At 37.7% G+C, this 11,971-nt stretch overlaps 2 protein-coding genes across 2 annotated transcripts; one reads left to right on the top strand and one right to left on the bottom strand.

Annotated features, from left to right (window-relative positions):
• The first annotated feature begins 1,227 nt into the window (after positions 1-1,227).
• On the top strand, positions 1,228-4,575 carry LOC103403036 (cysteine-rich receptor-like protein kinase 10). Its single transcript, XM_008341846.4, has 7 exons — positions 1,228-2,239; positions 2,699-2,842; positions 2,954-3,075; positions 3,228-3,438; positions 3,521-3,758; positions 3,859-4,009; positions 4,092-4,575. The coding sequence occupies exons 1-7, from the start codon at positions 1,429-1,431 to the stop codon at positions 4,419-4,421; spliced, it is 2,007 nt and encodes a 668-aa protein (XP_008340068.2). The 5' UTR covers positions 1,228-1,428; the 3' UTR covers positions 4,422-4,575.
• Positions 4,576-6,990: 2,415 nt separating this feature from the next.
• LOC103403037 (F-box/kelch-repeat protein At1g23390-like) lies at positions 6,991-8,497 on the bottom strand. Its single transcript, XM_008341847.3, has one exon. It carries the CDS (start codon positions 8,300-8,302, stop codon positions 7,157-7,159), a length of 1,146 nt encoding a protein of 381 aa, XP_008340069.1. The 5' UTR covers positions 8,303-8,497; the 3' UTR covers positions 6,991-7,156.
• Positions 8,498-11,971: the final 3,474 nt, after the last annotated feature.

Genomic DNA, 11,971 nt, shown 5'->3' with positions numbered 1-11,971 from the left:
AAAATGGGTACAAATTATAACTAAAAATATATGATAAAAAATTTAATCATAAATATAAATATACTAATTGCAACATTTTTAACATTAAATGAATATATTTAGAAATAAAAAAATATTTTATTATTGAAATAATTAATGATGTTATTAATACCCAAGGACCTTGATCAAAAATTGAAAAGGAATATGATTTTAATCAAGAGAACTTTAACGAAAAGCACCCGGTACTGTTCACTTTAACGAAAAACCACATTTTTACACTAAAAAGTCAATCCTGTTACTATTCACTTTACCCTTTATTTTGTTCTTATCATTAAAATTCAAAGTTTTCAAGCCATTTTTATTAGTTTTCATTTTAATTAATTCAATAGAGTAGAAAAGAAAGGATGAGAACCTAATTTCTCCTAGAAAAAATGTTATAATCTGGTACGTCGACTGCATGTTGCGCTACTCAGACGAGTTTTTCTTTTCCAGACCGGACCACATCCCTTTAAAGTACTTGAGGAACAAGGAGAAGGTAACGGCCAACGAAGAAAGCCGCTTTTACGAGGTACTGGAGGCGAGTGTGAATGAGTTGGCCTTTCAGGCTTCCAATAAAAGCAATATGTTTGCGACCAAAAAAAGGGACGTTTCGGGGTCCATTTCGCTGCAAGTGCTTGGGCAGTGCACGCAGGACTTGTCCTCTGGAGATTGCTATTGGTGTCTTCAGGGAGCCATAGCAGAAGTTGTTCCCAGAATACAAGAAGGCGGACGACTTCTACGTCCCAGTTGCCGTCTTACGATTGAAGTTTCCCGCTACTTATACCTCCCCAACCCCTCCTCCTCACCGCCGCTTCCTCCTCCGCCAGGCTCCAACAGGGCAAGGCCTAAAGGTGCCTTAAACTTATTAATTCGCTTCTGTGTCTATCATCTCCATCTCCATCACCACTATTAGTCATCGTCATCATTCCTTAATAATTTGTTTGATTTTTCATTCCCTTGTTTCGTCAGTTACCTTGATTTCTTCCTTAGTTTGTATTCGTTGATTTTGCTAGTTTACATTTCTTTGTCATATTGTTTCGCATAAATATTGGGTTTTGCTCCTATAAATAAACAACAAATTTGCACCCGAATTACAACTAAATTCCACCAAACATTCTCAGAATTAAAAAAATAAGCATGTTAATCAATCTAATTTAATCATCAACAACACCATCTATCAATAAGATCACCCTTGCTTTTTGTACGAATACACAACAAAACATTTGGTAAGTGGACAGAATAGTGCAACTTTTGAACAAGTTGCAAGCACTGATTAGAGGTTGATGGCACTGAGACTAAAGCCCGGTTGTACGAGAGGAACTCTTCTGATCAACGCTCAAAACTGACAAGTCTTGCTGCCACCCTGCATTGCTCTTGTTAATATTCAGTACAAAAACCTATGATGTTACGATGAATCACCAAAAAATGAAAAGCATGACTACCCTTCTTTTGATTTTCTCCATTTTTACTCTGCCCAGCTTTCTGACCAATACGGAAGCAGTATACCTTTCCCACATCTGCCCAAACACCACCACCTTCACCCCAAACTCCACCTTCCAGTCCAACCTCAACCGTCTCCTCTCCAACCTCTCGTCCAACGCCAACCGCTCCACCGGCTTCTACAACGTCACCGTCCAAACCACAAACAACGCCGTCTACGGCCTCTTCCTCTGCCGCGGCGACGTCGTGAGCACCGACGCTTGCGAAACCTGTGTAGCCACCGCAACCACCGAGGCCCCACAACGCTGCCCCGTAGAAAAACAGGTGGTCATCTGGTACGACGACTGCATGCTACGCTACTCCAACGTTTCTTTCTTCTCCACCGTCACCGAGTCGCCCCGCTGGTACATGTGGAACACGCAGAACGCCACCGACCCGACTCGGTTCAACCAGGTCATGGCGGCGAGTGTGAACCAGGCGGCCAGTGAGGCTGTCGGAGACGCCGACAAGTTCGGGACGAATCAGGCAAATGTTAGTGGGTTGATTTCGGTGTACAGCCTCGGTCAGTGCACGCAAGACCTGTCGGCGACGGATTGCAACCGCTGTCTTCGGGGGACCATAGCCCTACTTCCGAGTTGCTGTAATGGGGCACTCGGAGCACGAGTTTTGTATCCGAGTTGTAATGTTAGGTACGAAGTCTACCCCTTCTACGCCCAGAACGCCACGTCAGCACCTGAGCCTGCACCAGGGCCGCCTCCTCCTCTTCCTCCTCCGACTAAAGGTAAAGTGACCAATTTTTCAATTCAAATTTAATTTTTGAAGTTGACAACTTTAAACTTCAAGCAAATAACAATTCGTTGAAATTTTATTCGAGCGATATTCTAATCTCATACAGGGGAGGGGGGGGGGGTTCAAATTTGAGTGTAAATGGTAGAACCGTGATTGACGCTTCTGCTTATAAGCACTCTTGTAATAAGTGCTTAAGTGCTTCTAGGCATGTACTTCAAAAAGTGCTTCTATTATGTAGTTTAAGTTTTTCTCTCAAAATGTTGTTGGAAAAGCGATCTGACACAAAACGTTTCTAACCTTTTTAGAAGCCCCAATCAAGTGATTATTGTATTATCAGATTAGTTTGTTAGGTAATTGATAGCTATTGTGGACTTTGGAACAGGGGAATATGGTGTTGTGCTGTGGCTGCTGATTTTACCCATTTCTCAATATTTTTTTGTTTATTTTGCAGGAAAAAGTAAAATCCCAACTAGGACAATTGTTGCCATTGTTGTACCAATATCTGTATCTGTGCTACTTTTTGTTGTGGGTTACTGCTGCATAACTAGGAGAGCAAGAAAGAAGTACAATCAAGCAGCAGCAGACGAACCAAGCGGTAAACATATATATCCTTCTGCGATTCTCCTCTTGTTTATACTCGTTGATTCTCCTTTCATTTATTCCTCGTCTTTAAATGTTGTGCTTCTATGGTTTATTGGTTGTGCAGGTGAGAATGACATTACTACTGTCGAGTCTTTGCAATTTGATTTTGCTACCATCCAAGCAGCTACGAGCAATTTCTCCGACGATCACAAGTTAGGCGAAGGCGGTTTCGGTCAAGTTTACAAGGTATGTTAATCAGTATATGACATGAGTGCTCCTTCAGGTCTACAAAGTTCCAACTTTTATGCATGCAAAATCTGAATAATTTTGGAGCCTCATAAGCCGTCCATGAATGCCATGAGTGGACATTCCATTGTTTGATTGAAGTTTTCTCGCAGGGTACACTTTCAAACGGTCAAGAAGTAGCTGTGAAGAGGCTATCAAGGAACTCTGGCCAAGGCACAGAAGAGTTTAAGAACGAGATGGTATTAGTAGCCAAGCTTCAACACCGAAATTTGGTTAGGCTATTGGGATTTTGCTTGGAAGGCGAAGAAAAGATTCTTGTTTATGAATATGTGCTCAACAAAAGCCTCGACTGTTTCCTATTTGGTTTGTACAGTCAAACATCTGATAGTCTTTCCCTATTGCAATAGCAGTTCGTCGATGATAACTTGATTTTGATGGTTTGCAGACCCTGAGAAACAAGGACAATTGGATTGGTCAAGACGTTACAAGATTATTTCAGGAATTGCTCGAGGAATCATGTACCTGCATGAAGATTCCCGACTTAGAATTATACATCGTGATCTCAAAGCCAGCAATATATTGTTAGATGGGGAGATGCATCCAAAAATATCTGATTTTGGTATGGCCAGGATCTTTGGGGTTGATCAAACTCAAGCAAACACAAATAGAATTGTCGGAACATAGTAAGTTTGTCCCTTTTCTTCTTTTCTTTTAACACGACCACCTCTTCTTTGCATTATCTGTACTAATGAATTTGTCAAATTTTCCCTTCTCAACTTGTAGTGGCTATATGTCTCCTGAGTATGCAATGCACGGGCATTTTTCTGTCAAGTCCGATCTGTTTAGTTTCGGTGTTTTAGTGCTAGAAATCATTAGTGGCAAGAAGAACAGTAACTTCTTTCAAACCGATGCAGCTGAGGACCTCGCGAGCCATGTAAGCTTAAAGTGAAAAGTGCAGTGTTCTGTTCTCCTGCATTGACATAGCATCATGATTTAAACTTTTGAGTTTTATGCAGGCTTGGAAGTTATGGAGAGACGGGACATCTTTGGAATTGTTGGATCAGTGTCTGAGAGACTCTTATTCAAGGACTGAAGTAATCAGATGCATCCACATCGGGTTACTTTGTGTTCAGGAAGATCCAGCTGACAGGCCTACAATGCAATCAGTAGTTCTCATGCTGAATAGCTACTCTGTCAGTCTGCCATTACCTAAACAACCGGCATTTTTTCTCCAAAGCAGAACAGTGGGGAACATGCCAATGATAACGCTGGAGTCCGATCAATCTATCAGCAAGTCATCTCCGTCCGTTAATGAAGGATCTATCACTGAAGTATACCCTAGATAGTGTGCATTAACAAGGCGTTAGATCTATTGTAATACATGTTTATCAACCTACTGTTTCGCAATTTATGGATTAGAATTTGGGATACTTTGGATGCGGTCCTTAATCTTTAACATTCTTTGATTAAAACCTTAATAATATTCAAAGTTTAATCAAAGTCCATTGACTTTGTACACCTCATTATATTACTATTAATATTTATATTTTTATAGTTTTGACATTAATTGTTTGATATTTTATGAGATTTATAATCCTATAAATTTAAAATCCCTCATTATAAAACTATTAGAAACGGTTACAATAAAAAAATTCAAACATTTTTATTTAATAAATTGATAAAAATATATATAAAAATAATAAATAATAAATGGCAAAAGAATGTATCCATAGTGTTAAAAAAATAGGTACATTTCATATATAACAAAGTGGTACATTAATAAAGAAGAATGGGTACATTATAAAACTAAAAAGAAAATACTACAAATGAATTTTTAGTGTACAGATAAAAGATTAAAAAAATTATGAGTACAAATGAATTTTAAAAAAATATAGGTGCTAAAAGAAATTAATACATGGGTACAAAATAAAACTAAAAACAAATACTACAAATTTTTAAAAAATGTTGCAAATTAAAAGTGGGTACAAACTAAAAATATAAATATATGATGCAAAGTTTAGGCATAAAACATAAATATACCATATGTAATTTTTCTATCATTGATTAAATATACAATGTCACGTGACAGTATACACATGGGTACAAACACAAATAAAACTTTAAAAAATTGGGCAAAAAAAGAAACTAATATTTGGGTACAAACTAAAAATGAAAAGAAAATTGGTACAAATTAAAAAATATTTGCAAAATAAAAATAGGTACAAACTAAAAATAAAAATATATGATAAAAAATTTAGCCATAAATATAAATATATTAATTGTAACATTTTTAACACCAAATGAATATATTTATAAATAAAAATATTTTATTATTCAAATAATTAATGATGTTATTAATACCCAAGGACCTTGATCAAAAATTGAAAATGAATATGATTTTAATCAATGGAGTAATAAAAAGAATAATGTGAACCTAATTTTCCATTGTTTTTTTATTAGTACGGTGCACTAAGCCACCTTTTTCTCACTTGAAAGTAACCTTTACAAGATTTCCAAAAAAAAAAGTAACCTTTACAATTATTCGAAACACATGAAAATAAAATTTGAGAACCGTCCAAATCATATGCTAGCCAGGTTATAAGTTATAACTAGCAATTCACAACTGTGTATTTTTCGTGGACACCCAAAACTCACTATGTTACTTATAAGTGAAATGGATAACGTAAACGAAGCACTAAAATCATTAGTTTTCATAATCCAAAGTATAATATGAATTTGCTGAATTGGAGATGGGAGAAGACAAGTATAGATGGGAATCGATCAATTTGCCTTCTATCTGCCATCTTATCCTTATCCAAAACAAGGATACATGAGTTTGAGGGAGTCATTTCTTAAGGAGAAAAAAAAAAGAAAAAGAAAGAAGAGAGGGACTAATTTCATGCCATTGATGATTTGAAATTGTAGATCTAAATATCCTCCATGTTGAGTTTTCTCAAAAGTGAGACTCTTTATAAACTCTATGCTACCTCATAATTTAACGTTAATTCGTGTGCCAACATTTTGAAATATTGTGCAAAAAACATGAAGTGTCAGGAAATCCATAAAATATCGCACTTTGAGAGAATCCCTTGACATTTCTCTTGAGATATCTTGTACCTGTGATCATTTTACTCTGTGATAGATGCACTATGTTCTCAGTCATCTAATACTGCTGGGCAGATATTGGCTCTTGCCAATTCATGACTACGTTGCCAACTGCTAAACGGGGCCATGGCTGAGTGACCATTTATACATATGATAAGGCAATCGATCTATATTATCTCCACTCACAGTCAAGCTTGGCTCATTCCTGGTTGATAGTACAAAATGTGTACATCATGACGGGACGAGTGTTATGGAATACGAGTACACATTTTCAGTGACATTCAAGTCATGCTCCATTGCTAATACAACGAGCGGCATAGTCGAGGCTGAGTTCTTAGCAATTTTTAAACACTGAAGATGCACCCAATTGATAAATATCAATATCTTATGTAATTTTATAGTGGAATTCTAACTTTCTTCATGGTATGAGAGTAAGTTGTCTTTCGTGTAAAGCCCAATGGACACACGTGCTTCATGTCAATCAATTCGTGTTGTCCATGTGTTTGGCTTGGAAATTCACCCCATGGTGAGAGGATGTGTGAGGATGTAAAGGTAAAAGAGTCTTACATTGGTGAAATTAAGTCATTTGTAAGGACTTATAAAATGTTGGGGTACTTTCTATATTGCCAATTGATTTTATGGTAGAATTTCAACTTTCTTCCTTAACAAATAATTGATTTTATGGTGAAACTTCAATTTTATTCTTTAACAAATAATAGTACAAATAGAAAATAAAAAACAACTTTTTTAATTATAAAATGTGAAAACAATTTCTTAAATTATTTCGTAATTTTAAAAGACGGTAGAAGATACGGCACTGCCTCGATTGATTTATTTCTCACAATTATTTGATAAGCTAAATTGAACGAAAGCTCTAAACTAACAACATAGTTTATTTGTTCAAAAATAGAAAACAACGTAGTTAAAAAATAAGAACGAAATAGTAAACGATTAATTTTGTCATCGGCCAAATTTTTCAAACCAATCTCAGCGCTCCAACTTGTAAGGCTTTATGCAAATCCGGCAAACCCACTTTCGAACACGTCACCACCAGCTTCTGCATTCGAGTCCTGTCGTCCACCGCCGCATTCCGTACGCTACCCCAGCCACCCTCAGCAAGCTCGCAGAGGATCAGCTCCTCCGGCGACCAAGGGTTATGCAAGCACACCATATGTCCCATGCAGCTCATCCCAATCGACGCCACGCAATCGCTCTCGCCCTTCAGCTTCTCAACCGTTGCCTCTGGCATCTCCCCGACCAACTCTTTACACTCAAACGACACGCCGTTCACTTCCCACACTTTCACGCCTTCCAAATTCTCTGCGCTTCCCACCGCGCCCACTAAGATCAAACGGTCGTCAGCGAATCCAATGACGGCACTAAAAACCGTCTCATCGGGACGCAGATCATACGGTCCAGACCACGTGCTGGAATCGGGGTCGAACGAGCATGTCACACCGGAGCCTTTATCCATCACGTACATTTTGCTGTCGTCGACGGCGACAGAGAGCCAGGTGGAGGCTGCGGAGTCCTCGAGAACAGCGGGTATCGAGTCGCACCTGGTCCACGTTTTTGACACGGTGTCGTACATTTCCACCGACAGTGGATCGTCCTCGAAATCACAAGTGCCGCCAGCGACGACGATGTGGTGGCCCACCACCCCGGTAATCGGGTCCGTGCGCCATATCAGCGGGGCATCCACCATGTGCCACGTGTAGTGCAGTGGATCAGTTGAAAAGGCGAATTTAGAGGGAGAAAGCGCGTAGAGGAGGGAGTTCGAGGATCGGAGGGTGGAGATGGATCCGATCATCGGCTGAGAGTGGATGTCGATCCAAGCGTGCGAGTCGGGGTCGTAGGCACGTGCGGTGGTGTGGTAGGGAGACCTGGTGGCTTGAGCGAGGACAATGAGCCAGGGCTTGATGTTTCGGTGGAAGCGGCGGAGAGAGGAAGAGCCGGTGCGCTTCCAGGACTTGGACACATGGCAGGCAGGCACGAGGTGGAGGAGAGGCACGCGGGAGAGTATGGACTCTAAGATGTCTCCGTAGAGTTCGTGAGGTCCTTGCCGGACTTCGATGTGGGAAGTTTCTGTCCGAGTTTGGTCTTCAAGCTCATCAGTCGCCATTGTTAATTTTCTAGAGAGAGAGTGTGTTTGGGTGGGAAAGTCGTGTCGGGATGGCTTACATAGGTATGCTGACTATAAAGCATAAGAATATGGAAGTGGAACATGTCGCAACTTATAGACTTTGATTAATTATTTGATTGTTTATTTGGCAATTGTTAACCTTTAATTATTTTCTATTTGAATGAACTAATTAATTGATTATTGACTATTGCATCCGTTGACTTCAACATTTTACGATTTTTTTTTTTTTTGACTGACAACATTTTACGATTTGATTTGTTGTGGATTTGAGTCGGTTAATCCATTGTCTCCAGTTATATGTGCGCGCTCTTTTTCTTTTTGAGACAAAATTGTTTAGAATCTCACGTTGGTTAGAGGAGGAATCATGCATGTGTTTATAAGTAATTGGATCACTTTTCATATTGTCAATTGATTTTATAGTGAAACATTAATTTTCTTCATTATATCAGAATAGATTGTCTCACATGTAAAGCCAAATGATCACACGCTCTCCACGTCACCTCATTGTGTTGTCTACATGTTAGGCTTGAAAATTTGCCACACGTGAGAAAGCGTGTTGAGAATGAATCCCACATTGATGAGAGGAGGTACCTTAAATATGCTTATACGTAATTAAGTTATTCTCCATATTGCCAATTAATTTGATAGTGAAACATCCTCAACTTTCTTCAACAACGGTTTTATTAAAATATAAAAAATTTAAATAAATACAAATACCAAAGAAAGCATTCGAGATAACATCTAAGAGGACTTCAATTCTAAGCAACTTTAGCACAACATAATAGGCTAACATGACTAAACTAGTTGATTTGTAGTTTTGATGGAGAGACAAGCCAGAGAATAAGCAAGGAACACATACAAAACCATGCCTAAACTCAGAAGATTAATATGGCACTTCAAAGTCAAAAAACTATATTCATGATATAAATGTCAAACACTTTGCGAATAGAATATGCAAACTCGCACAAAATGTTATATAACAAACAAGATGACGTTTTTTGACGACGAGCAACACTAACTCTGATAAGGAATTGACAACGACCAACTAGCGTCGTCGATACTCGTTAATATTTTACACAACACTATCTTGTATCTGATGTACAATAACTTGTCTCTCCTTGGAACATTATTTACCGAAACAAATGATGTGTATAATCAGTGGACCCCAACACTATCTGATGTTGATGAAGAAACACAAGCTAATCCACGCTGTACACGTTGGGGATTGACCAAGAATAGTAATACCTAAGGGGATCGGAGATCGGAGAAGAGGATCGGAGATCTTGAAACATAGTGAAGAAATATATGGCTAGCTAGCTACTGGCATTCTGATCCAAGACATCTTTCACAATAGTATTAGACTGCATATATATTTTTATCTTACATAGCTAATTATCTAGTGCAATCGGTGTAAGGACTATCCTACTACAAAGCGTTTCTAGCAGGGACAGTTTACAGATTTTCTAAGTCCAGGACCTCGCAAAAAATTACGTCTTGACTTCATTTAAAAAAATGTATTTATTTTCACACGTAAAATTTCAATAAATTTATACTTCGAAAATACTTCAAATAAGACTCAATATAAATAGTAGCTAGCCATGCATGCACCTTCGACAGAATGGACACCCATGTCCAACTACCGTCTCCAGTATTAAAAAAAGAATCAGTTTAACCATTAGACCTTGAGCTGGTTCGGTACGAGATCTCGAACCGAAAATGGGATCCCGAGCCCCAAACCGACACTTTTTCTGGACGAAAATCTGAGTATCGATCTCAAACTGAAATTTCGGTTTTTCTGAATTTCAAGATTCCCAAATATTTTCGATATTTCTGGACGGATCATAAAACATGACCATAAAAATGGAAACTAAACTCTACAATTCTTATTAGCAGTACAGTAGCACCCATCTCTTAACATTTCACCTTATAGTCAAATTTTAAGTTGAAATTAAAAGAAGAGTAATAGAAGAAAACTGTTAATACTGGGTGATAGAAGAAAACTGTTAACACTGCACCCAATGTGGATGCAAGCCTGAAACTATATAAACTGGAATCATGCAAGTAACTAAGTCAAAAGATTCAAATATATAACAAGTAACTAAGTCAAAAGGTTCTTATTAGCACCAACAATCTACAATTCTAGTTAAAGCATTTCGGAGCAAAAGTACAACCAGCACCCCATTTCTTCTATATCAACAAATTCAAATCGTTCATACCAATATAGGACTACAAACAGAAGCTTAGCATAAAAAAAATATACATATAATAATATATAGTACCGGTTCTGTTCAGGATTCCAGAATCATTGAATAGCAATACCGAATGGTTTAGGATTAGTTTGGTATGACATCCTGAAAATTTCAAAAATTTCAATTTGGGATCGAGATTTTCAAGAATTTTTTCCAACCCTAATTAGACCATCTCCAACCCTTGGGGATAAAGTTTAAAAATTTAAGCTAGAAAATTTCAAGTCACAATTTTCTCTCTACTAGTTATGGCTTAAAATTTGAGTATGAGATTATTAAATAATAATTTTAGCCTCTTTTTTTTTTTGTAACTTTTATGAAAATAATATTGATGTAGATTATTATAATTTTTTTTACTATTAGATGTAATCTCATTTGATCATAGCCGTTGGATTATAAGTAAAAAACAAACAAAAAAAAATTGAAATATGACAGTTTAATAGGTCAAGAATAATTTAAACCAACTTAATTTATGGATTAATCTAACCCAAAGATATTTTTCCCCTTGAGGCTTATTCTAGCCAAATAATTAGAGATGGTTTGAGGGAGTTTAAAACTTACATTATAAGTTCTATCCCATAGGTTGGAGATTGCCTCAGCACTACAGAAAAACAATGCCTTTCCCAGCAATAAAAAATATGTCGGTAAAAGTCATATATGCGGGCGAGTGCCGCCTAAGAAATACTGCCTCACAAAAACGAGTATTTATCAAATATAGCAAAATATTAGCTTCTAATTTCAAAAATGTCAGTTTTTATAAAAACTTTCAAATATATCCAATATATCACTTAAATAGATACAAACACTCTTCATCTAATAGGATTTTGGCTTTCTAGTGTTTGTATTTATTTAAGTGTGTTGATGTACAAAATCAGTGAGGACTTTGGTACAACAGAAAGTGTCAGGTTTTGTGACCTTCGCTTGGTTGCTTCGGTCACTAGTGAGGATAAGTACGTAAATGAATAGAGACAGGGAAGCAAACACAAGATGTACGTGGTTCACCCAGATTGGCTACGTCCACGGAGTAGAGGAGTTCTCATTAATTGTGAAGGGTTTACACAAATACATAGGTTTAAGCTCTCCTTTTGTGAGTTATAGTGAATAGTTTAGTACAAAATGACATTAGAGATTATTGTGGGAGAATGATCCCTATTTAGAGAAGAGAGTTTCTAGTTTTGTTCTAACATTGACATGTGTCGTGTTGTGATTGGCTTCTGATGTTGACATGTGTCGCGCTGTGGTTAGCTTCTGATGTCGACACGTGTCGCATTGTGATTGGCCTCCTGGTTGAAAGGAAACTCTTCTGGGTCCTTGACGGTATAACGTTGACCGGTGCTCAGTAGTTTCGGGATTGGTCAAGTATGGTACAAACAGTGCTCCCCTAAGTTCCCGAGTGAGGGAA

Source organism: Malus domestica, chromosome 16, assembly GCF_042453785.1.
Source record: "Malus domestica chromosome 16, GDT2T_hap1".
Taxonomy (NCBI): Eukaryota; Viridiplantae; Streptophyta; class Magnoliopsida; order Rosales; family Rosaceae; genus Malus; species Malus domestica.
The sequence above is the reverse complement of the archived record's forward strand: the minus strand, read 5'-3'. Positions and strand labels throughout refer to the sequence as shown.